Consider the following 23,854-nt stretch of genomic DNA (forward strand, 5'->3'; position numbering starts at 1 on the left):
TCCCCTCACCACTTCTCCTTTTAACCCTCTATCTTCAACCACAGTCTCAGGAAGTTAAGCTTGTGGGTAACAAATGTCAGGAAAGAGACTGTCTTCCAGAAAAGTCTGCTTTTGATTATTATATCCCAAATCTCCTTAATAAAAAATAACATTAAAATCCTGCCTAATTTTTGAGGGAATAGAGAAAGTAAAAATACAGTAAAAAAACAAACACAAGGGGCCTGGCACAGTGGCTCACGCCTGTAATCCTAGCACTTTGGGAGGCCAAAGCAGGCACATCACTTGAGGTCAGGAGTTTGAGACCAGTCTGGTCAACATGGAGAAACCCCTATCTCTACTAAAAAAAAAAAAAAAAAAAAAAAAGTACAAAAATTAGCTGGGCGTGGTGGTGCATGCCTGTAATCCCAGCTACTCAGGAGGCTGAGGCAGGAGAATCACTTGAATCTGACAGATGAAGGTGGCGGTGAGCCGAGGTCACACCACTGCACTCCAGCCTGGGTGACAGAGAGAGACTCCGTCTCAAAAAAAAAAAAAAAAGAAAAGAAAAGAAAAACAAGTACAAAATTAGTATGTCAATTAATTATCCTGACATCTATTTCTAGTTATCCAGGGGTTATCAGTCAGGGGTCTTTGGAAAAACCACCATATGCCAAGATGTAGACATACCCACCCTCATTATCCCATATGACATTAGCCAATATGACATTGCTAAACTGAAATATATTCTTTAGTCTGGATTAGTCATAAGGAAGCCTCCTTACCCTTCAATATCTCCCCATCAAGATTTCCCCCAGAACTGAAGAATTCAGGGAACAGATGCCTGGGTCTAAGCATGCCTCTTTGGCTGTAATGCCTGTTTGGCTTACCCCTACTTTTTTAAAAAGTTCCTTTGGGTGCAAAAGGTATATCTTTCTGAAAGCAGTTCCCTCCTGAGAAGAGACTAGAGGAAAAAGAAACTTCCATACCCAGTTGTGCTATCATTGGCTGCTTAGTAATAGCTTGTCTCCAACACTTCTCAAGAAAATGCACTCAGATTGAGAGCAAAAGAGAGCAGCCCAGGTAGTGGGCAGTGACCCTTGTCATCTCCATTTGTCCCCTGAGATTTAAAGGACAGCAAAATGATCCTGATTCAAAGATGATTAAAATTACCCTGGAACAAACATTTTAGAGAGAAAATAATATTTAATTTGGAACAGGTTATTCTTTAAAATAGCATGCACATATGCATTATATAAGTTTGAATTTGCACATGAATATGTATTTTTATCTATTTGTAACCACAGTATACATAGGCTATTGTTGAATTTCATTTTGATAGGCTGAGGTTTCTCCTCTTTGGAGAGCCAGAGAAAGCTGGATATGGTGACGACATCAAGCCTAAATTTGCTTCATTTTTGAAAACTATTCTGTGATCCTTTATTAAGCAAAAAAGAGGTGGTGCTGGGGATAGTGAATAGTTGCATGGTGGCGTTGTTGTGAGCATGATTCTAAAAGGGTCTTTCTTTAAAATGCCAATTTATACAAGTTTGAATTATATAAGTTTAGAAATGACAAAAGGAAATTAGTTTATTGAAAGTAAGTAAAGATTCATAATCATACCACAGTAACATGAGTGTTTTTATACTTCACATTTTACTTTGCACAAGAATATGTATTTTTATCTATCTGTAACCACAGTATACATAGGCTATTGTTGAATTTCATTTTGATAGGCTATATGTGCATGCTATTTTAAAGAATAACCTGTTCCAAATTAAATATTCTTTTCTCTCTAAAATGTTTGTTCCAGGATAATTTTAATCATCTTTGAATCGGGATCATTTTGCTGTCCTTTAAATCTGCTTATTTCAGATTTTGAGGATTGTAGAAACCCCTAGACCTAGTCCCTTCTTTACGGGAGGCATGGGAGAGGAGACATACTTCTCTTAAGAGTGAATGTTATTGGACAAGTGCTCCATAAATTATAGCAATTATTATTTTTATAATTAATTAATTTAGCAGTATTTCTAGTGTTTTATCTGATTATAACATTAACATGAATTATTTATTTTTTTAAAACATTACAATTGAAGAAACTTAAAAACATTCATTCAGGCCGGGCACAGTGGCTCATGCCTAGGTGGGTGAATCACTTGAGGCCAGGAGTTCAAGACCAGCCTGGCCACCATGGTGAGACCCCGTCTCTACTAAAAATAAAAAAATTTAAAAAATTAGCCTGGCATCGTGGCACATTTCTGTAATCCCAGCTACTTAGAAGCTGAGGCATGAGAATCACTTGAGCCTGGAAGGCAGAGGTTCAGTGAGCTGAGATTGTGCCACTACACTCCAGCCTGGGTGACAGAGCAAGACTCCATCTCAAAAAAATAAAAATAAATAGATAAATTAAACAAAACCTTCATTCAGCAAACGTTGATTTTAATCATATTTATTTTAAAACATGTTTGGATAAATGAATAAATAGAAAATAGTCACTGTATATCCTTAATTTTGAGTCCCCAGTCATTCTGTGTTCAATTTGAAGATAATTTTTCTGGTATTCATCCTCTATTCTCTCTATATTAGAAATTTCTAAACTATAAAGAAGTTTGTTTCTCTTTAGATTATTAATAAATTCATTCGACAAAAGTGATTATAGCATATCATGAAACATTTTCTTATTTATTTTTTTTGAGATGGAGTTTTGCTATTGTTGCTCAGGCTGGAATGCAATGGCATGGCGATCTCTGCTCACTGCAACCTCCACCTCCCAGGTTCAAGCGATTTTCCTGCCTCAGCCTTCCCAGTAGCTGGATTACAGGTGTGCACCACTACGACCAGCTGATTTTGTATTTTTAGTAGAGACAGGGTTTCTCCATGTTGGTCAGGCTGGTCTCAAACTCCTGACCTCAGGTGATCCACCCACCTTGGCCTTCCAAAGTGTTGGCATTATAGGCATGAGCCACCGCACCCGGCCAGCATATTATGAAACATTTTCAACACATCCAAACAATATTCCGGATAATCTCTAAATACAAAAACCACTATTTTAAGAAGAATAATTACAGTATTATAAACTACCAAAATCTAAATATATCAAAACAATTCCCTTTTGACTATATAGTTTTTTATTAGATGTTTGTGAGGAATATTAAATTTCTTCTCACTTGGTTTTTGTAAAGAACACTATATTTTGTTTTTTGTTTTGCTTTTCTTTAAATGGGAATGCCAAAGTTTCTTTTTAAATCTTATTCTTCTCAGCTTTATGGAGTTTTTCAGAATCCATGTGGGCTTTGCTATGAACTTGTTTTTGCCAAAAAGTAGTTCTCTCACTGTAGGCACCTGGCATCTAGAAAATAATCTATTGCCATATATTCAATGTTGAAGCTAGTTTCCATGCAATAGGGACACAAGTTAACAACTATTAAATAGTTTGATTATATCATTGCTTTGAGCAGTTTGAAGTAATTTTTAAATTCTCTCTCCATTATTAGATCGTTTTTGAAGCAGAACGTGGCAAGGGCAAAATCAGTGAAATCGCAATGGATGGCGTCTTGCTTGTTTCAGGCTTATGCCCAGACAGCCTTTTATCTGTGGAGGACTGAATGTTACTATCTTTATACTTGACTTTGTATATCAGTTCCCTGTTTTTTGATATTGCATCATAGGACCCCTGGCATTTTAGAAATACTAGCTGAAAAATTGTAATGTACCAACAGAAATACTATTGTAAGATGTCTTTCTTGTATAAGATATGCCAATATTTGCTTTAAATATATCACTGTATCTTCTCATTCATTTCTGAATCTTTCCACATTATATTATAAAATATGGAAATGTCAGTTTATCTTCCCTCCCCAGTATATCTGATCTGTCTACGTGAGTTGCTGAGCTTCTGTCTACAACATTTCTAGAATTTTTTTTTAAAAAAAAAGCACAGAGAAATGTTTAACTGTTTGACTTTTATGATACTTCTTGGAAACTATGACATCAGAGACAGACTTTCACCTAAGTGACTTAGCTGGATCTTTCATAGCCAAGCTTGTATACTTAAATTCTTTGTAATAATAATATCCAAATAATCATCTTGTGTCATGGTTTAATTTTTCTAAGTAAGAAAATATGTTGTTGACTGTGCTTACTTATGTAAATGATTATTTGTTTTTCTGAAAAATATAGTGTTTATTCTTTTCACTATTACTTCATATTTTTAAAGGTACTTTTTTGTTTTGTTTTCTTGAGACAGAGTTTCACTCTTGTTGCCCAGGCTGGAGTGCAATGGCACAATCTCAGCCTCCCAGGTTCGCCTGGTTTCTCACCGCAACCTCTGCCTCCCAGGTTCAAGCAATTCTCCTGCCTCAGCCTCCCGAGTAGCTTGGATTACAGGCATGTGCCACAACACCTGGCTAATTTTGTATTTTTAGTAGAGATGGGCTTTCTCCATGTTGGTCAGGCTGGTCTTGAACTCCCGACAGGTAATCTGCCCACCTCAGCCTCCCAAAGTGCCGGGATTATAGGGTTGAGCCACTGCACCCAGCCCCAAAGGTACTTTCTATTATGGGAAAATATGACTGCTTTATTAGGCCTTATAACTGCAAAGCAGATTCACATATATTGGGGGTTTTGTTTGTTTGTTATTTTTTAGAGATGAGGCCTTGCTATGTTGCCCAGGTTGGTCTTGAACTCCTGGCCTCAAACAATCCTCTCACCTTAGCCTCCCAAAATGCTAGGATTATACTAGTGAGCCGCCACACCCAGCCAGCATATATTGCTGAGTTCAAAGCCTCAGAGAACTACATAAAACTAGATGAGCAGGTAGCAGGATTCAAAGAAACACAGATGCCTTCTTTTTCTTCCTCTTTTCTTACAAATTCAGGAAGAGTTCTGTAGGAATCCTGAGTGTATGCTTGGAGGACAATTTGATATTCTGTTTAAGATTCTGGGTTAGAAACACAAAGGTTCTCCAGATATTTGCTCTCTGTTACCTAAAGCAATTAAGGCATTGAACCATGGGAGGAAGAAAAGAAGTGATTCACTTACTAATCTTTAAAATTTAATTTTAATATAAAATTAAAACCTCACTCTTGAAGGTTTTAAAATACTTAAATTCTAACTAATCCTTCTTCAACAATATTCTCTTTAATATAACCAACACACACAACCTTTGAAGTTGAGATGGGGACCACATTGGTTTTCCCTAGTATGAGGGAATCTGGGCATACAAAATCTATACAGGGCTGTAACTGTATCTGTTAGAATAACTGCTACTTATAGAAACCACAAAAATAGTGTTTCTGATGAGACCAGATGAAAAATTGCCCAGCAAAGGCAAATCAGCCCACAGAATCCTGAGAGATAATAAAAATAGTTATTTTAAGCCACTAAATTCTGGGGTAGTTTGCTACACAGCAAAAGTTAACTAATACAAGTGATTTCTGATATTGTAGAACTTAAAGAAGAACCCCTGTCTCTTCAGTGACCAAGGACATTTGAGAGCATAACGTGGCTTAGAAGAAAGGACGATGGGGCCAGGTATGGTGGCTCATGCCTGTAATCTCAGCAACTTCCTGTGGGAGGAGGAGGTAGGTGAATCTCTTGAGCCAGGAGCTTGAGACAAGCCTAAATAAGATGGCAAAACCCCATCTCTACAAAAACTACACCGATTAGCAGGGCATGGTGGTGTGCACCTGTAGTCCTAACTACTCAGAAGGCTAAAGTGGGAGGATCACCTGAGCCTGGGAGCTTGAGGCTGTAGTGAGCTGTGATCACACCAGTGTACTCCAGCCTGGGCCACAGGGTGGCCTGTTTCAAAAAGAAAAAAGAAAGGACGATGGAGGGGAGAACTTACAATGAAGGACAGTGCCCCACTGATTTAGGCTAAAGGAAGAAATGTTAAACGAGAAATGAAATCAGGAGGCCTGGAAACTCTGCTACATATGTATAGAAAATCAGTGCATAAAGCTCGGTTAAGTTTCATGTTCCTCTAAAGTCTGCAGCAAAGACTCATGGTTGCCTACACAATATCCATTCTTATATTTTTCCTTACCAGTATGACCACATGTAAATAGATTTTTAGCAGGGGGTAGGTAGGCAATGTGCTCAACTAATAGATTACATTTCCCAGCCTCTCTTACAGATGGGGAGGCCCCTGCGATGGAAGCCGGAGTCATTCTTGGGGCTTTCAGGAAGGATCATTAAAGGGAGCTCCCAGCTAGCAGCCGCCTCTTTTGGCATTTCCCTTCCTCCTTCTTGCTTGCTATGTGGCTGTAAAGGCAGGAGCTCCATGAACCTCTTTGAGATCAAAAGGGCAAGGTCCTCACCTTATGAAGTACATAACTGGAGGAAGCCTGGGTCCCTGACAATTTTGTTGAGTCTCTACGCCTTTCCCAGACTTGTCACTGCTGGACATTTTGTTAAGTAAGAGAAAAACAAGTCCTCTCTTGGCCTATCTAGGATTTCAAACAGCATAATGCAGACCCAAGTGATCATTCTCCTGGGAGACTCTTATGGACTAACTTGTTAGATCCTTAAATACCAACATACTGTTTTGAGTTTCAGTCAATAGCCTATGGTGTCAGGCAGTTCTAGCCTGCACCAGCACTAAATCGTACTTGGATTCCTTGTGAAACCTTTTAAAGTCAGCTAGTTCAGCCATGACTCTCGTTATATGTTATCCCTGGCCACCACCCAACATGCAAACTCCCCCTTTTCTCACCCATCAGCTCCCCTCTCTCATGCCCACTCTGTAATGGGCTCACTCCACTTGGCACTTCTCCCCACTATTTCTACCCCCACGACACATGCTCCATTGTCTGGTAAACAAATCCCCCTCCATCTTAATTCATGCTTAAAGGTCTCTTCTTCCATCTCTCAAGCTTAGCTGAAACTGGGCTCTCTCTGAGGGACATCTCTCCCCCTGCAGTCTTATCAAATGAAAACCACTCATCTTCCCACACTCCACAGCTGACAGGGTCTAAAGTTGAGAGTGGCATTCTCCTTATTCCACTCTTATTCACCACCTCTCTTTTCTGTAATGTAAAAGCCGCTGTTCCTTGGAGGTGCAGTTAAATAGTTCTACAGCCTTCTGTCCTGCCTACCCATTGCCATTGACCAGCATGGCGATATCTATGCAAATACCCATCCAAGATCCTGGTCTCACAGTCCTTTGACCTCATCTATCCCAGTTACCATCACCTCCTCCTCAGTCACTATACCGTGGCCTCCCCTTGGACTTGATCATTGCCTGTGAACCCTTGAACACAAACATCCCACTCTGGTCTCTCTGGCTTCCCCCTCTTCCTACTCCCCTTACACTTACTCTCTGGCCTTTTTGAAACCTCCATTCCCTTGACATCTCCATTTTCTTCCCATCTCTTGACCTCCTCTTGGCTTGACTTTCCTCTCTAATAAAAACATAGCCTAGACTCTGAGGCCCATCATCTCTTCAAAGACACTCTTGTCAATGCCAGTCCAGTCCCAGGCTCATGTGTCTTCCGCTGCCACCAGGAAGAGTCCCCAATCAGCCCAACTGCCTTCTTTTCTCCATTGTGTCTCCAGGCTGTTAAGCACAGTTAGAGAAAATTACACAACTGTGCAGGCTGAATGTTCAACAAAACCATGATCTTCAACCTTCCACGAACTGTAGTGCTGCCCAATTATTTATCACTGAGTGGTGCTTGGCTGTTTGCTTGTACACACTAAGTAACATTCACCAGGATGTCCTCACATCCTTCAGCCCCAGAAGTTAATATTAACTACTGAAATAACAATGAAATGAATCCCTATTTTTGCCTGCTAAGGCTGAATGTCATTGGCTGACTAAAGCCCTGAGTTGAGGATTTCAAGACCACATTTGGGCCTTTATCACAGCACAAAGGGGTACTGAATGACACTGTTTAGAGCTCTCAAAGGCAAGGAGGTAGACAACTGTCAGCAGATGTGACTCGTGTGGCATGATCCTCTCCCTGTTCCACAGGCTGTCTCACTCCCTCCCTCTGGGGAAATGAAACGAACTGGCAGAACAGGCCTGCCTGTCTCGGGCTGGGTGGTCTTTGGCCTGTGAGGATCCTCTTCTAATAATTCACAAAGTGGTGGCTGTGTCCAGCCACTTGACCAAGGAGGAGGTCCTACTCCCTCCTCAAAATACTACTTCCACTCTTCCCCAGACTGAAGGCTGATCCTAACGAAGGAAATGATCCAAAACTGTCCAGAATGGGGGGCCCTGGAGAGGGGTTGTACCTTTAGTTAGGTAACTCGCTCCTGGAGCAAAGAGCCCTGAGCCATGTTGCTATAACCTTAAGACTGGTGTCAGAGCTTTGTCACATCTAAAAACCCGTCAGATATCTCTCCATTATCTCTAAGAGCAAAGCAAGAAGGTGACGGTTGAGCACTGGCTCCGCACAGAATCGTTGAGGATTCGCTGTTTAAGAAAACAAGGAGACAAGTAGAAATTTGAGCACTTGCAAGATATCTGACAATATTAAGCAATATTTTTAGGTGGGATAATGGTACTGTGGTTATGCTTTTTATAAAGAAAGAATTCTTCCCTCTAGAGAAACACAGTGAACTACTTAGATGAAATTACATGAGGTCTGGGATTTGCTTCAAAAACAATGGGGGGAGAGGGGGGAGTCGATGAGGATATCTAGAAGAAGAGATGATAAACTTTTTTTCTGGAATGAGCCATACAGTAAATATTTCCAGCTCTGTGGGTAGACATCTCTGTCACCACTACTCAACTCTGCCACTGTAGCACAAAAGCGGACATAGGCAATATGAAAATGAATCGGAGTGGTTGCATTCTTTAAAAAGTTAATGTTAAAGCCTGTAGCTGGCCAGACTGAGGCCAAAAACTGTAGTTTGTCGACCTCTGGTCTAGAGGAAACAAGAAAAGCCATGAGTTGATAATTGACGAAACTGAGTGATGGGGGTCTCAGAATACTAAGTGGTCTATTTTTTGTATGTTTCAAATTCTCCACAGTAAAACATTAATAAACAAATAAGGAAATTAACCATGTATTTTTAAGAAATATTACCATCACAAGTGCTTAAGATAAAACCATTTGGATCTTTTTTTTTTTTTTTTTTTTTTGAGACCCGGTTTTACTGTCGCCCAGGCTGGAGTGTAGTGGCGCAATCTGGGCTCACTGCAACCTTCACCTCCCGGGTTCAAGCCATTCTTCTGCTTCAGCCTCCTGAGTAGCTAGGACTATAGGTGTGTGCCACCACACCCAGCTAATTTTTGTATTTTTAGTACAATGGGATTTCACCATGTTGGCCAGCCTGGTCTTGAACTCCTGATCTCAGGTGATCTGTCTGCCTCAACCTCCCAAAGTGTTGGCATTACAGTCATGAGCCACCGTGCCCAGCCACCATTTGGATCTTGAAGCATTAAACCTTCAGATGTATGGAAAATGTTCTCCTAGTAATCCCCTAGCAATTTGGAGAATCGATTTCCCACTGGCCTTCTCTAGGTCTTCCAAACCAAGACCAGTCCAGGAGAGATGGTTCCAGAGCTGGCATTGCTACCACAGCTACACAGTTCTGGGCAGGCTCCGGGGCTGATGCTCAGTATCTGTAAGATGCATGGATCTATGGGAGGGTTGCTTTAATTCTCCAACAATAGAGTGGCCTCTCTCCACTCCGCTGCCACACAGCAGAGCACAGTGGTTGAGAGCCGAATGCTGGGAATCCCCGGGGAGGTTACAACCCTCTGTCTGCCTCGGATTTGCCCAAACGAAGATGATAACATGGAAGTCTACCCCAAACCGGGTAAAACCCCAGGGCACATAATGTCATCGGCCTGGACATGTTTGCTGTTGTCATGGAGATGTCATCTCCGGAGCTTCTCTTTCTCCCTATTCCATTTTCAAGGGGAAAGCACCTGGCTTCTGAGGGTGCTGATTAAACCCCAGCCACATTTCTCCCATAGGACATGCACAGTCTTTTTCATTGTAGTTACTGCCGGGTTCCCCTCCTTAGTGGCTTCACCAATTCACAGGCCCACTAGCAGTGGAGTGAGAGTAGTATTCCCTCACCCTCTGCACATAGTTCATATTAGCAAATCATTGTAGTCAACCTCACTGGGGGCACACACCAGCTTCTTGCTGATTACAGTGAGATGGGGCATCTTGGCAGGTCCACTGGCTGCCTGTGCTTCTGCTTTTGTGATCATGTCTTTTTATCCTTAGGTCACCACCAGTGTTCTGAAGTCCAGTCTTGGCTCTCTCTCACATCCTCTTTTCCTGACCCAACCTGTCAGGCCTCCGCCCCACTTGTGGATCCCTTCAGAAGTTTACCATCTGCTCTGGGGGCTGGGAAAAGCCTCCTTGTGGCTGGGGATGTCTGACCTGCCCCTCCCTTACAGACCTCAGGGGACTTCCAACTAGTGTGGAGAGTGTATCCTATACCTCTTCTGAAAGATGGCAGCTGGGAGTTGGGTGACCCCTGTGTCCCCACTGCTCAGGCATTTACTTGATGCCTCCCTGAGACGGCACTGGCCTCCAGCCTAGCCAGAGGGAGCCTGCAATTTTGTTGTTTTTGTTTTTAAAACCGAGTCTCGCTCTGTCGCCCAGGCTGGAGTGCAGTGCAATCTCAGCTCGCTGTAACCTCCGCCTTCTGGGTTCAAACAATTCTCCTGTCTTGGACCCCGAGTAGCTGGGACTACAGGTGCATGCCATGATGCATGGCTAATTTTTGTATTTTTAGTAGAGATGGTGTTTCACCATGTTGGCCAGGCTGATCTCCAACTCTTGACCTCAGGTGACTCACCCGTCTCGGCCTCCCAAAGTGCTGGGATTACAGCATGAGCCACCATGCCTGGCTGGAAGCGTGCGTTTTTTGTTCTCTTCTTTTTCCTTGAAAACACAGAATACTTGTGGGCTGGCTATGGAAAATTTTTTACCTGGAGATGTCTTCATTGGTCAGAACTGTGAAAAGCTGATGTTTTGCCTGCATTACAAGGTAGCAGGTTAGCCTATCCTGGTTTCATAGATATTGGTAAAAAACACTAAGCTTGGCCAAGCACATTGGCTCACACCTGTAATCCCGGCACTTTGGGAGGCCGAGGTGGGCAGATAACTTCAGGTCAGGAGTTCGAGACGAGCCTGGCCAACATGGTCAAACCCCATCTCTACTAAATTAGCCTGGTGTAATGGTGGACACCTGTAATCCCAGCTAGTTGGGAGGCTGAGGCAGGAGAATTGCTTGAGCCTGGGAGGTGGAGGTTGCAGTGAGCCAGTATCATGCCACTGCACTCCAGCCTGGGCCACAGAGTGCAGCATACACAGTAAGCTTGTGCCACAGCTAAGGAGCCCTGAGTTTTGCAAATCCCCAATTTAATAAGAGGGCTGATAGCAAAGCTTCCCAAACTTTGTCCTGGGAAGAGACAATCCCAATCATCTTAGGAACCAAGTCTGCCTGGAAGATGCTGTCCCTATTCCCCAAGGGTGTTCACTATACAAACATCCTTGAGAAGAGGCCAGGCACAGTGCCTCATGCCTGTAATCCCAGCATTTTGGGATGCTGAGGCGGGTGGATCACGAGATCAGGAGTTCAAGAGCAGCCTGGCAAAGATGGTGAAACCCTGTCTCTACTAAAAATACAAAAAAAAAAAATTAGCCAGGTGTGAGAATAGTTTGAACCTGGGAGGCGGAGGTTGCAGTGAGCCCAGATTGTACCACTGCACTCCAGCCTGGGTGACAGAGCAAGACTCCGTCTCAAAAAAAAAAAAAAAGAAAGAAAGAAAAAGTAGTTGAGAAGAAAGGCTGCCAGGGCTTATGTGCGTAAGATGGACAGACCTGTGGAGAATCACTTACCAACATAGACCCTTCATTTTCTAGAATTAATTAGATGAGGGGATGACAGAAAGACTTGATAGTAATGGTGACCTCTCACAAATCTGTAACTTTGCAAATAACATTCTCCCCTTTATAGGGCCCTTGAGTGAAGAGATGTATACTTTCTGGAACTTACTTCCCCAGGACTACTATTGAAATCCTGGTTCCAATCAGACTATATCAGTTAGGTGATTTAATTTCTGCAAAAGAAACAAACATGGAGTGAAATCATTCCAAGTTTTGAGGGAGAAGTATCACAGTTTTCGAACATGTTATAATTTGATACTCTCCTCCAAAAGTGGTTATTTGTTTTTTGAGTCAAATTGGCTCGTCTCTTAGAACAGTTAAAGTGTTTTGGAAACCTGACAGGATGAATTGGATAATGACTATTTAGCATCAATTCAGTAAATGCAGTTCTCATGGAAGGTAGAAAGCTATCAGCCTGACAGTCCAAAGCACTGATAGTTTCTCCCCAGGAAGGAATAGGGGGGTAGAGGTAGTGGCTAGACACGTTTCTATTTTAAAAACTGGCTTTTATTGAATGTTGGTGAATTTATTTCAGTACACTGATTTTAAGTTGGATTAAAAAAAAACTCCTTTGACAAGTCTGAGTCCCTTTAAAAATGTCAAAAAGGCTTAGACTGAGTCAACATCTGAAAAACCAGTGCAAATGAACTCAACCTTTCTTCTCTCTAATTCCGTCAGACCATGACTACAGATACCAAATAGCTGTGTTCTGTCCCTATTCAAAGTATTGTCCTGGAGTTGCATAGATGCAGCTTCATCATTCTGTCTGGTCAAGGAATGGTAAGGTAATATGAACTTTGGGATTTTTGTACATACAAATAAGGGTCCTTTTTGTATGTGGAAAATGGGGTTCTAGGTTGACCTTTTTAGAAATCTTGCACTTTTAATCAAAACCACATTGAGATACCATCTCACGCCAGTTAGAATGGTGATCATAAAAAATCTGGAGAAAACAGATGCTGGAGAGGATGTGGAGAAATAGGAACACTTTTACACTGTTGGTGGGAGTGTAAATTAGTTCAACCATTGTGGAAGACAGTATGGCGATCCCTCAAGGATCTAGAAATAGAAATACCATTTGACCCAGCAATCCCATTACTGGGTATATACCCAAAGGATTAGAAATCATTCTATTATAAAGACACATGCACACGTATGTTCATTGTGGCACTGTTTACAATAGCAAAGACTTGGAACCAACCCAAATGCCCATCAAGGATAGACTGTACAAGGAAAATGTGGCACATATACACCATGGAGTACTATGCAGCCATAAAAAAAGATGAGTTCATGTCCTTTGCAGGGATGTGGATGAATCTAGAAACCATCATTCTCAGCAAACTGACACAAGAAGAGAAAACCAAACACCGCACGTTCTCACTTATAAGTGGGTGTTGAACAATGAGAACACATGGACACAGGGAGGGAAACATCACACACTGGGGTCTGTTGGGGGGTGAGGGGCTGGGGAAGGATAGCAGGGGGTGCGGAGGTTGGGGAAGGATAACATTAGGAGAAATGCCTAATGTAGGTGATGGGAGGATGGAGGCAGCAAACCACCATGGCACGTGGATACCTATGTAACAATCCTGCAAGATCTGCACATGTACCCCAGAACTTAAAGTATAATAAAAAAAAAAATCTTGCACTTTTAAACATTATATCTATGCTTCATAAAAAATTCTAGCATAAATATGTACGTGAAAAAATCTGTAAAATTATTTATAAATAGGCTTACATCTTGGGAGGCAGTAGTATGCAGTCGTGGTGAGAGTCTGGCCTGGGGTCAGGAAGAGCTGCCTGTAAATGGGCTTAAGCTAAAAACGTTACCTATGCATAAAATAGAGGGTTACAGATGCACATTTTTGACCAAAATAATTATCTTGTGTAAACCTTTAATCAATTTGGTAGAGTCATATAAATTGTTTTACATTTCTATGTTGTTTTACCTGTCTGTTTGGTTTGGTTTCCTCCTCTCTATGGTCACTTTGTATAGCATGAAGAGTGCTGAATGTCATTAGGTAAGAGCTAATTACCCTTTCCTTCTCAATAATTTCTTTGATAGCCGATATATTTATTTCAATGACAACGTTGCTCAAAACACATTTGAAATTGCCTTTTTCAGGCACACAAGTCATACAAGAGACTTGGTATTGTCTATTTATTGTTAAAAGTTTTGGTCATCATTTATGACCAAAAATAGCATTACCGATGTAGAATTCCACTGCTAGGTATATACTCAATAGAAATGAATAGTAGCAGTATTTGTATTAGTCACAGTGGAACAACCCAAATATCCATAATATCTATTGTTAGAATGGATACACTGTAGTGTATTCATTCAATAAAAGACTATGAAGACATGAGAATGAACAACCTAATGCTACCCACAGCAACACAGATAAATTTCAAAAATATGTCATTAATCAAAAGACACCAGAAAGCATATACTGTACACTTCGATTTACTTAAGCTTCAAAATCAGGCAAAATTAATCTATAATGGTAAAGTTGGGATTCTGTTTATGCTTTTACCCGTGGTTAGGGGGTGCTGGAAGGGAACACAGAGGGGAATTTATGGGGGCTGGTAATTTTGTTTCACGATGCTTTTTGAATGGGCATGTTCACTGTGAAAATTAAGCAGTACACTTATGATTTGTACGCTGACTTTTCTATATATGTGTCAAACTTTAGTAAGAACTTACTTCAAAAAGTAAAAGTATTACTGCTCCTACCCCCTTAAGATGAACCTCATTTGTCTGGCTTTGTGCCAAATGACTTGGGACACCTAGAGTGAATTCACCTCCCAGTGATAGGTAAGTTGTGGCTGAAGTTACACAGACTCAGGTATAATCCAGCCACAGATGACTTTTGCTGCAGGTGTTCCCTGGCCTGCCATCCAGGTTGCTGGAGGTGAATGGCATCAGAATCTGGAAAGGAAGTTCTATGGGCCCAGGGGCTGAAGCTTGAGGAAATATTCCTGCCGCTCAGGAGCCTGGAACTCTCACCTGCCCCACATCTATTAGTCTTTCTGGATAGTGATGGAAGTTTCTACATCTCATTTTTCTATCCCTGTTACTCCTTTTAAGTCTTTTTCCTTCTAAGATGAGTCCAGTCTATCCTCACCCAGCTCTCCTGCTGAATGTAAGACGCTTTCCGCTTGCATCACTTTTTTGGAATCTTCTCTCAGAGTTCCAGCAGTGCCCCCTTGTGGCTGCATGTGTGTGGCCGCCACCAGGCAAACAGTAGATCTGTTTTCAGTATCTTACTCCCTCTTTGCTCCATTTCTTCTCATCTCTGGTGCTTTATGAACTCAAGCTTCTTTCTGGGTACCCAGAAACTTCCAGTTCAGTCACCCTTAAGATACTAAGGAATCCAATCTTTCAGATCTTTCATTCCCTCCCAGTTATCCCCATTAACATTTACTTCTCCTGTGTCCCATTCCACTGGTCTCTGACAAGTGAAGGGAGAAGATCCTTACAAGATAACTGAGGCATAGGGAATAAAGAGCTTCAAGTGTAACCTTTCCTAAGTAATAGTTGCTGTTTTATAATAGCAGCTTCCAATGTCTTCATCCAAAGGAATGAATGAGAAAGGAAATCCAGCACCATGGTAAGGTCAGAGATTCTCTTCTGATGTCCTTCAAATCACACAGCCACATTAAGAAAGGCTGTGTCAGTTAGTGTTTACTGTTAGCAAGCCACCGAAACAGACCCAGCAGAGGAAAGTTACAGTAAGAATAGCAGGAGTGTACAGGTGGAGGGAGAGACCAGCCAGCCAGCTTTGGAAATGGGCCACTGGACTAGAAGCAGAACTATGGAAAAGGAGCCATTGGAGGAATGGTCTCATAAGGACACCACCTTCACCTGAAAGATCTTTCACCATGTTTAGACTCCACATTCTTCTACTCAAAATTCACATTCCAGGGAGGGATTTACAATCGGGCCGGCTGGGTTCATCTGGCTGCCACCTGGATAGGGCAGAATAGGCACCTGATTGGCTGTTTGAAAGGTGTGCTGAAGCTGGGTGGTCCAAACTCATCAAAGCCCACCATGTGAACCCCATAATGCAAATCTGAGATCGAGTACATGTAATTATCCCAGGCCACATACCAGTCTAATAGATCTACTTTCATAACAACAAAAGAGTTGGCACCTTCATTCTCTTCAGCAACCAGAAACCTAGGTGGTATTTGAGCCAAGGTTTGAAATGAAGAACAACTAATATAAACATTATTGCCAGGCACAGTGGCTCACGCCTGTAATCCCACCACTTTGGGAGGCCAAGGTGGGTGGATCACTCGAGATCAGGAGTTCTAGACCAGCCTGGTCAACATGGTGAAAACCCATTTCTACTAAAAATACAAAAAAAAATCAGCCGATGTGGTGGCACATGCCTGTAATCCCAGCTACTTGAGAGGGTGAGCCAGGAGAATCGCTTGAACTTAGGAGGTGGAAGTTGTGGTGAGCTGAGATCACACCACTGCACTCCAGCCTGGGTGACAGAGTAAGACCCTGTCTCAAAAAATAAATAAAAATTTAAAAATAAAAATAAACATTGTTATATGAGCCAAATGGTACAGCAACTCCATGTATTAGGTTTTTTGTGAGAAAATGAGGCTGAAATGGAAAAGCGCTTCTCTTGGGCACTGTAAATCAGAACAGTACACTTCTGGCCGAATGTGTCTTCCAATGAAGACTAAGAAGAGAACACAGGGGTCCTTTATATTGTCACTGTTGATGAATACGTCCTCCTGGCAGCATGCCAGGTCACATCACGAAAGAACAGCTGTGGGTGGCGTTACGGCGTCAGTCCATGAGAATGAGCCATGAGGCCATGTGGTGCAAGAACGAAAGATAAAGGAAGCAGCACAGACCAATGCTTCAATGTTTAGTGCTTATGTCTCACTATGCTGATGAACTGCTGTTACAAAATGACTTCCCTTTAAAACAAAAACTAGAGAACCAAAATGAAGTGAGGCATTTCATGGGGCAGTCCACATGTCAGGATCACCAGCAGACTGTACTACTCCCTAGTAGCAAGCTACTCTGTCAGAACAAAACCCCAGATGACGGGCCTCAGCTCGGATTTCTTCAGAGCAATGTAAATAGAAACTGCGTAGGCAGGCATAGGTCTTTGAGTAGAGTTTGTGTCCCCTTGTTCCATTTCATTGTGTGCTTTGTATTTTTTGGATTAAAGAGAATTTTGAAGAATCCCTAGTAACAAAATAGTAAAGATGTTGTTGCACTGCTTCTGAATTCTCATCTTATGATATGCACCAATGTATTAGTATGTTCTCACACTGCTGTGAGGAAATACCTAAGACCGGGTAATTTAATAAGGAAAGAGGTTTAATTGACTCACAGTTCTGCAGGCCTTGGGAGGCCTCAGGAAACTTACAATCATGGCAGAAGGGGAAGCAAACATATCCTTCTTCACATGGTGGCAGCAAGGAGAAGTGCAGAGGAAAAGGGGAAACACCCTTATAAACCATCAGATCTTGTGAGAACTCACTATCACAAGAATAGCATGGGGGTAACTGCCCCCATGATTGAATTACCTCCCACCAAGTCCCTCCCACAACACATAGACATTATGGGAACTACAATTCAAGATGAGATTTGGGTGGGGGCACAGCCAAACCATATCAACCAAGAGGTGACTGAAGCCAGACTTTCTGGTCCTTCATCATTTCTCCACTAAATATATTGCCATAAATTTATGTTAGAATAACATACCTTCTAGGGAAATTAGCAAAATGGACAAATGGTGTAGAAAAGGAGAATAAGAGGTATGGAACTGATCTGCAGATTATCACAGGTACAAGAGGATGTTAAATGGGACATTTCCTGACTCAGTTTTGTCCAAAGCCCCAAAGCTGAGCACAATGTTAAGTGTCTGCTGGTTCTAATGACAGATGTTAGACCATTTACCCAGGCTTACTAAGTGGTGAGCCAAAAACTCCTGCCACTCATGCCCCCTTGCCACTCATGCCCCCTTGCCACTCTTCAGCTTATGTACAGGAGAAGGCAAGAGTGAAAGAGGGTTGTTACAGTTCTGAAAGCCTCATTGCCATCCCCACTCCAAGGCAAGTGAGGGGGACTTTGAGAGAACCACTCAGAGGGATTGACAGGTGCCCCTGTCCTGAAAGGGCACAGTTGGCCCTGTTGTAGAATGGTGTCTGACTCTCTAAAAAAAAACCCTAATAGGCGAGAAGCTAGCTAGAACTACCTAGGACTGACTGTGAAGATGACAAGACAGCTGCAGAGGGAACAGCCCTGCTTCTGGGGCTGGGTGTGGAGCACAGCTGCTGGGTTGTCCCCATTGGCTAAGTGCACATCAAGCAAGCAGCTGGGCCTAGGCTGTCTTGGAAGGACCCTGACCAAGAGGCCTCCTTGCAGGTGAGGTAACCTGACAGAAAATGATCGTGTGGGATGTGCCAACAAAGCGGGAGCTGGCGGTCAACCAGAGGGTGCAGCATCTGAACCATGGAATGGGTGAGAAGGGGCCACCAGCAAAGGGAGGGTCTCCCAAAAAATCTCCAAAGGGGGCCCCTCCAAAGAACAAAAGAGGTATTAGGTTGGTGCAAAAGTAATTGCAGGTTTTGCCATTAATTAAAAAAAAATGTTTATGGCAAAAGCTTCAATTACTTTTGCACCAGTCTAATAGCATTTGAACATCAGTACGCAAAGGGCTCTGATACCAACATTGCTGATTGTATTAGTTTCCTGTGGCAGACAACAAATGACCACAAACTGGGTGACATGGAACAATGGAAATTTATTCGATCACTGCCCTAGAGACAGAAGTCTGACATCAAGAGGTTGGCGGGACCACGCTCCCTCCGAAAGCTGTAAGGGAGCATCTTTCCTTGCTTCCTCCAGCTCCTGGTGGCTCCAGGCATCCCTTGGTTTGTGGCCACATCACTTCAATGTCTGCCTCCATCTTTACGTGGCCTTCCCTGTGTCTGTGTCTTCTCCTCTTCTGTCTCTTATAAAAACATCTGTCACTAGGCTTAGGGACCAGGTAATCCAGGATGATCTCATCCCAAAATCCATCACTTAATGACATCTATAAAGACCTTTTTTTCCCAAATAAAGTCACATTCACATGTTCCAGGGTTAGGAAGTAGGACTATCTATCAATTTCAGGGGGCCACCATTCAATCACAATACTAATCAAATAAGATCTCTATACCCCTCTTTCCTCCTACTGTCCTAACCCTGGAGAGACCAGAAAATAGCAGTGGGGATAAAGGAAACGGTAGAATAAGGAGAGTAAAGACACAGACTCACGTGCCTTTACTTTTGCTGGTCCACAGAGTTGTAGATCACACCTGAGTTGAGGGAAGGTCAGAGCTCTGAATGGAATGAGTGACTGAAGTTTTGATATTAGATTAGACTGGACTTCTTAACACCTTAAAAATCAGATTGTTTCTTTATACCTGAAAGTGACTGGAAAAGCTACAGGATTTGCTCAAGCTTCAAGCTCCAACCCTGGGTCCTCCAGCAAGGGGCCAGGGAGAGAGCCAACGGAGATTGTTGCAACATAATGGTGAGAAAAAAAATAAGTTTCTTCCTGTTTACACTGTACAGAGTACAGCCTGTTCAATAAGATTTATAGGTGGCTCATTTTGTTCTTATGATAGAAAAAATATCACAATAGCCTTTTGGAACTAAATTCTCTTGGGTTACATCCGGGATGAATCTGCAGTGTTCCAGTGGTTTTTAGAAATGAACGAACTTTTGGGAGGCCAAGGAGGGTGGATTACTTGAGATCAGGAGTTTGAGACCAGCCTAACCAATATGGTGAAATCCCATCTCTACTAAAAATACAAAAATTAGCTGGGCATGGTGGTGCACGCCTGTAGTCCCAGCTACTCAGGAGGCTAAGGCAGGAAATCGCTTGAACCCAGGAGGCAGAGGTTGCAGTGAGCCAAGACCACACCACTGCACTCCAGCCTGGGTGTCACAGTGAGACTCCACCTCAACAAACAAACAAAAAACAAATGAACTACAAGAAAAAAGGCCCTACTGGTCTTAACACTGAAGCCTTAGTCCAAACCACATGCCTTGATAAATTTAGTAATGGGCTCTGAAGACACATTTCTCCAAAGATACCCAAAGGGCCAATAAGTACATGGTAAAAAGCTCAACATCATTAGTCATCAAGGAAATGCAACAATGACAAAAATACAATGGAAAATGCAGGGAAATGGAAGTCAAATTTTCAAAATCTATGTGATCAGTGGGTAAGTAAAAAGCTAAAAGCTATTTTCTGTTTGTAACAAATCAGAAATACCGAGTTTACTTTTTAATAGCTTAATCTCAGTTATTACACCAATAGCTCTCTTTCTGCACATCCTTAAAAGTCTTTTAGAATCTGGTTACAGGCCTGGACATGGTGGCTTATGCCTGGAATCCCAGCACTTTGGGAGACCGAGGTGGGCAGACTGCTTGAGTCTAGGAGTTCAAGACCAGTCTGGACAACATGGTAAAGCCCCATCTGCACAAAAACTACACAGATTAGCTGGGCCTGGTGGCTTGTGCCTGTAGTCCAAGCTACTTGGGAGGTTGAAGTGGGAGGGTCGCTTGAGCCCAAGAAGTCGAAGCTGTAGTGAGCCATGATCATGCCACTATACTCTAGCCTGGACAACAGCGTGAGACCGTGCCTCAAAAAAAAATCTGATTATAAAAATAAAATGTTCTTTGATAAAATTTGGAAAATGCAGGCACTACATGAGGAAAAAAATAAAGTAATCCATAAAACAACTCTGTTACAGCCTATAGTGTTATTGTGGAGTAAGGCTGTCTAGGATCAAATACTGGCTACTTAATTTCTTTTCACTTTAGGTTCTAACTGTAAATTGTAATGCAATATAATGTGAGAGGGCCATACATACCACTAACAATAAGGCAGCTTAGGCAAAGCTTGTTAGGAAACTTATAGGCAGAGAAGCAAAACCACACATTCAATTCCCACATTTCTCATCATTGTCCCATAGAGTAACACATTTTAATCAGGTGCAAGTGGACTCAAGGAAAGTTCACCAGCTGAGGCCACATGCCCTGTTCCAATTCATGTATATTTATATAGGCACAAGCCACCAGGCCCAGCTAATCTGTGTAGTTTTTGTTCAGATGGGGTTTTACCATGTTGCCCAGACTGGTCTTGAACTCCTAAGCTCAAGCAGTCTGCCCACCTCTGCCTCCCAAAGGAGGTCACACACCAAGGCTGCTATGAGTGAGTTTTCCAATAGGCTAATTCAGACCTGCTAAACCAGCTTCTTGCTCAGGTTCCAAAAAAGGGGAGAGAATGAGTTCCTCTAAGTTTTATCTTGCCTCATGTATCAATTGAGAGAAAAAGTTATTATATAAGAATGTATGGCTCAGTTTAGTTGTCTAAAGAATCAATGCATTTAGTTAACACTTTTTTTTTTTTTTGAGATGGTGTCTTGCTCAATCACCCAGTTAGAGTGCACCGGTACAACCATAGCTCACTGCAGCCTCAATTTCCTGGGCTCAATCTAGCCTCCTACCTCTCAGCCTCCTGAACAGCTGGGACCACAGACATGCACCAATATGGCTAGCTAATTTTTTAAAATTATTTTTTGTCTTGCTATGTTGCCTGGGATGGTCTCAACCTCCTGGCCTCATGCAATCCTCCCACCTTGGCCTCCCAAGAGCTGGGATTACAAGTGGGAGCCACCACACCTGGCCTAGTTTACAATATTAAGAATATTTTAAATCAGTAGCTCTTGGGGAGTGAAAATTGGGGGTGAAGTTAAAGATAGCATCAGAATAACTTCAGGCAACATTTTTCAGTCTTGGATGCCCACTGGGAACACCCGAAGAGCTATAAAATATACTGATGCCAGTCCTGACCCAAGAGATTCTGGCTTCATTGGCCTGAGGTACAGCCTAGTCATTGGGATTTTCAGAAGTTCACCAGGTGATTCTAATATGTAGCAAAGGTTGCAAGGCACTGACCTATGAAGGTCCACCTACAATGGCTAAAATCAAAAGGACTGACAATCCAGCTCCTGGTGAGGATGTGAAGCAACTAGAACTCTCATACATTGATGATTGTAATGTCAATTGGACCAACCTTTCTGAAAAATTGTTTGGCAGTGTCAGCCAAAACTAATATACACCTACCCTATGGCCCCAACATTTTATTTCTGGGTATATACTCAAGAGAAATAAGGGCTTCTGTTCACCAAAAGACATGGGTAAAAATGTTCACACCAGCTTTATTTGTAGTAGTCCAGAACTGAACACAACCTAAATGTTTATCAACAGTAAAATGGGTACATTGTGGTAGATGCAAACAATCCAGTACTACACAGAATTAAAAGTCACAACATGGGTGAATTCCATAGACATATGGAGTGAAAGGAGTTAGATACAATAATCCATGGAGATACAGGTCAAATAGAGGTTGCCCATGGTAGTGACAGGAGCAGAACGGTGCCTGTTAGGAGAAATGTTTTCTATCTTGATCTGGGTAATGATCAGCTAAGCATATATTATAATTTTATCAAGCTGTAATTTTAAGATTGGTGTGCTTTACTGTATGGTTATTAAATTTAAAAATACAACTCAAGCATTTGTTTACAGCCATTATATATAAAAGGCTATATACCAATGAAGGTATACCAATCAAGGAAGTTCTTATGGAATTTTTTAAAGTGAAGAATTTTTAAGCTGGGGGAAAATATTCTTAAACCAGAAGTGCAGTCTCCATCTATACCTTACTCCTATCCTGCTCAGCTTGGAGAAAGTCTGGCCAATGTGTTTGACAAATGCTCCCCAGGTACTTCTGATATATTTCTCCCACCCCTGGTGGTGAATCACTGGTTTAAGCAATCTGTGGCCCACCAGCCAGGCACTGCCTGACCTGTGGAACTAGCTCTTCTGGGAGCCTCTGGAGATTTTCCCTGGAGATACCATGTTCACTGCTTCTCTGTCATTTCATTTGTGTAAGTCTGAGAAATATGTTGCAGAACTTAAACATAAGGATTCTGTTTCTATAATGTATGCCTTTTTGTTCTAATTCCTAATTTTCTGTAACTCCTGAGATTTCAAGGGAACTGTTCATTATTTTAATCTCATGCCTTACGTACTGTGACTTATAAGAACATCCCCAGTTAAGCCCAGTGTCTAGTCCTGGTGTTTTATCAGGAAATGAACACTAGCCAGCACCTTAGAATCCAGAAAGAGGCAGTTTCTCTGACCTCATTCCATGGAAAACATCTGTAACTGTTCTCTCAGCAATGTGTAACATTAGCCTCTGGAGAAGAACCATAAAGCATTTTGCCTCTCTACCTTGGGAATTTGCAGGAAAGGGCTGTCTGCATGAGCTCAGAATGTCTATTAATATATTACCACTCAGAGACTTAATAAGGATTGAAAAGGGGCTTCCACTGCACTAAGGGAAATTTGTCAAGAGAATTCCAGAGTATTGAAGAAGCCGAAAGATGATTTTAAAACAAAAGCCTGAAAACTATGCATGACAAATTATCATAGAAGTGAGTACTTTTATAGGTATTCCATTTTTACATTGTCCAAAAGAACCAACTTTTCAGAAACCTCTTTAGAATCCGTTGGCAGTCCTATTGTAGATTCATTCCAGATGAACTCAGCCAGAACTTTCTGCAGCAATAAACATCTTCTCTATCTGTGCTATCCAATATGGTACCCACTAGCCACAGGTGGCTATTGAGAACTTGACATTTAGCTAGTGCAACTGAGGAACTGAATTTTAAATTTTATCTAAATAGCCACATGTGGCTACTGTAATAGAGAAGGCAAGACTACACAGTAATTATAGCTTGCCTCTTAGTTGAAATAATGGTTTTATAATTCACACCAGATAAAAGCCTAGGTTGTTTTTTATTTTAGACTTTTGACTAATTTCTATCTTTTATTCAGTATAGAGTTCATGAGAAATTGGTTATAATATGCCTCAAAGCTCCAATAACAATTTCTGTAGTAACTTCTAGTTTCAAAACTG

The 23,854-nt window shown here is 41.9% G+C and overlaps 1 protein-coding gene across 2 annotated transcripts in view; it reads left to right on the forward strand.

Moving 5' to 3' along the window:
- The window catches only part of EGFL6 (EGF like domain multiple 6), a 61,344-nt gene extending 57,256 nt beyond the window's left edge, over positions 1 to 4,088 (forward strand). For both annotated transcript variants that reach the window (XM_032285908.1, XM_032285909.1), the window contains exon 12: positions 3,471 to 4,088. In XM_032285908.1, coding sequence (XP_032141799.1) covers positions 3,471 to 3,581 — 111 coding nt within the window. In that variant the 3' untranslated portion in view covers positions 3,582 to 4,088. The remainder of the gene's footprint in view (positions 1 to 3,470) is intronic.
- Positions 4,089 to 23,854: the final 19,766 nt, after the last annotated feature.

This window comes from Sapajus apella, unplaced genomic scaffold (genome assembly GCF_009761245.1).
Source record: "Sapajus apella isolate SASKATOON/1434 unplaced genomic scaffold, GSC_monkey_1.0 scaffold17, whole genome shotgun sequence".
In the NCBI taxonomy this organism is placed as follows: Eukaryota; Metazoa; Chordata; class Mammalia; order Primates; family Cebidae; genus Sapajus; species Sapajus apella.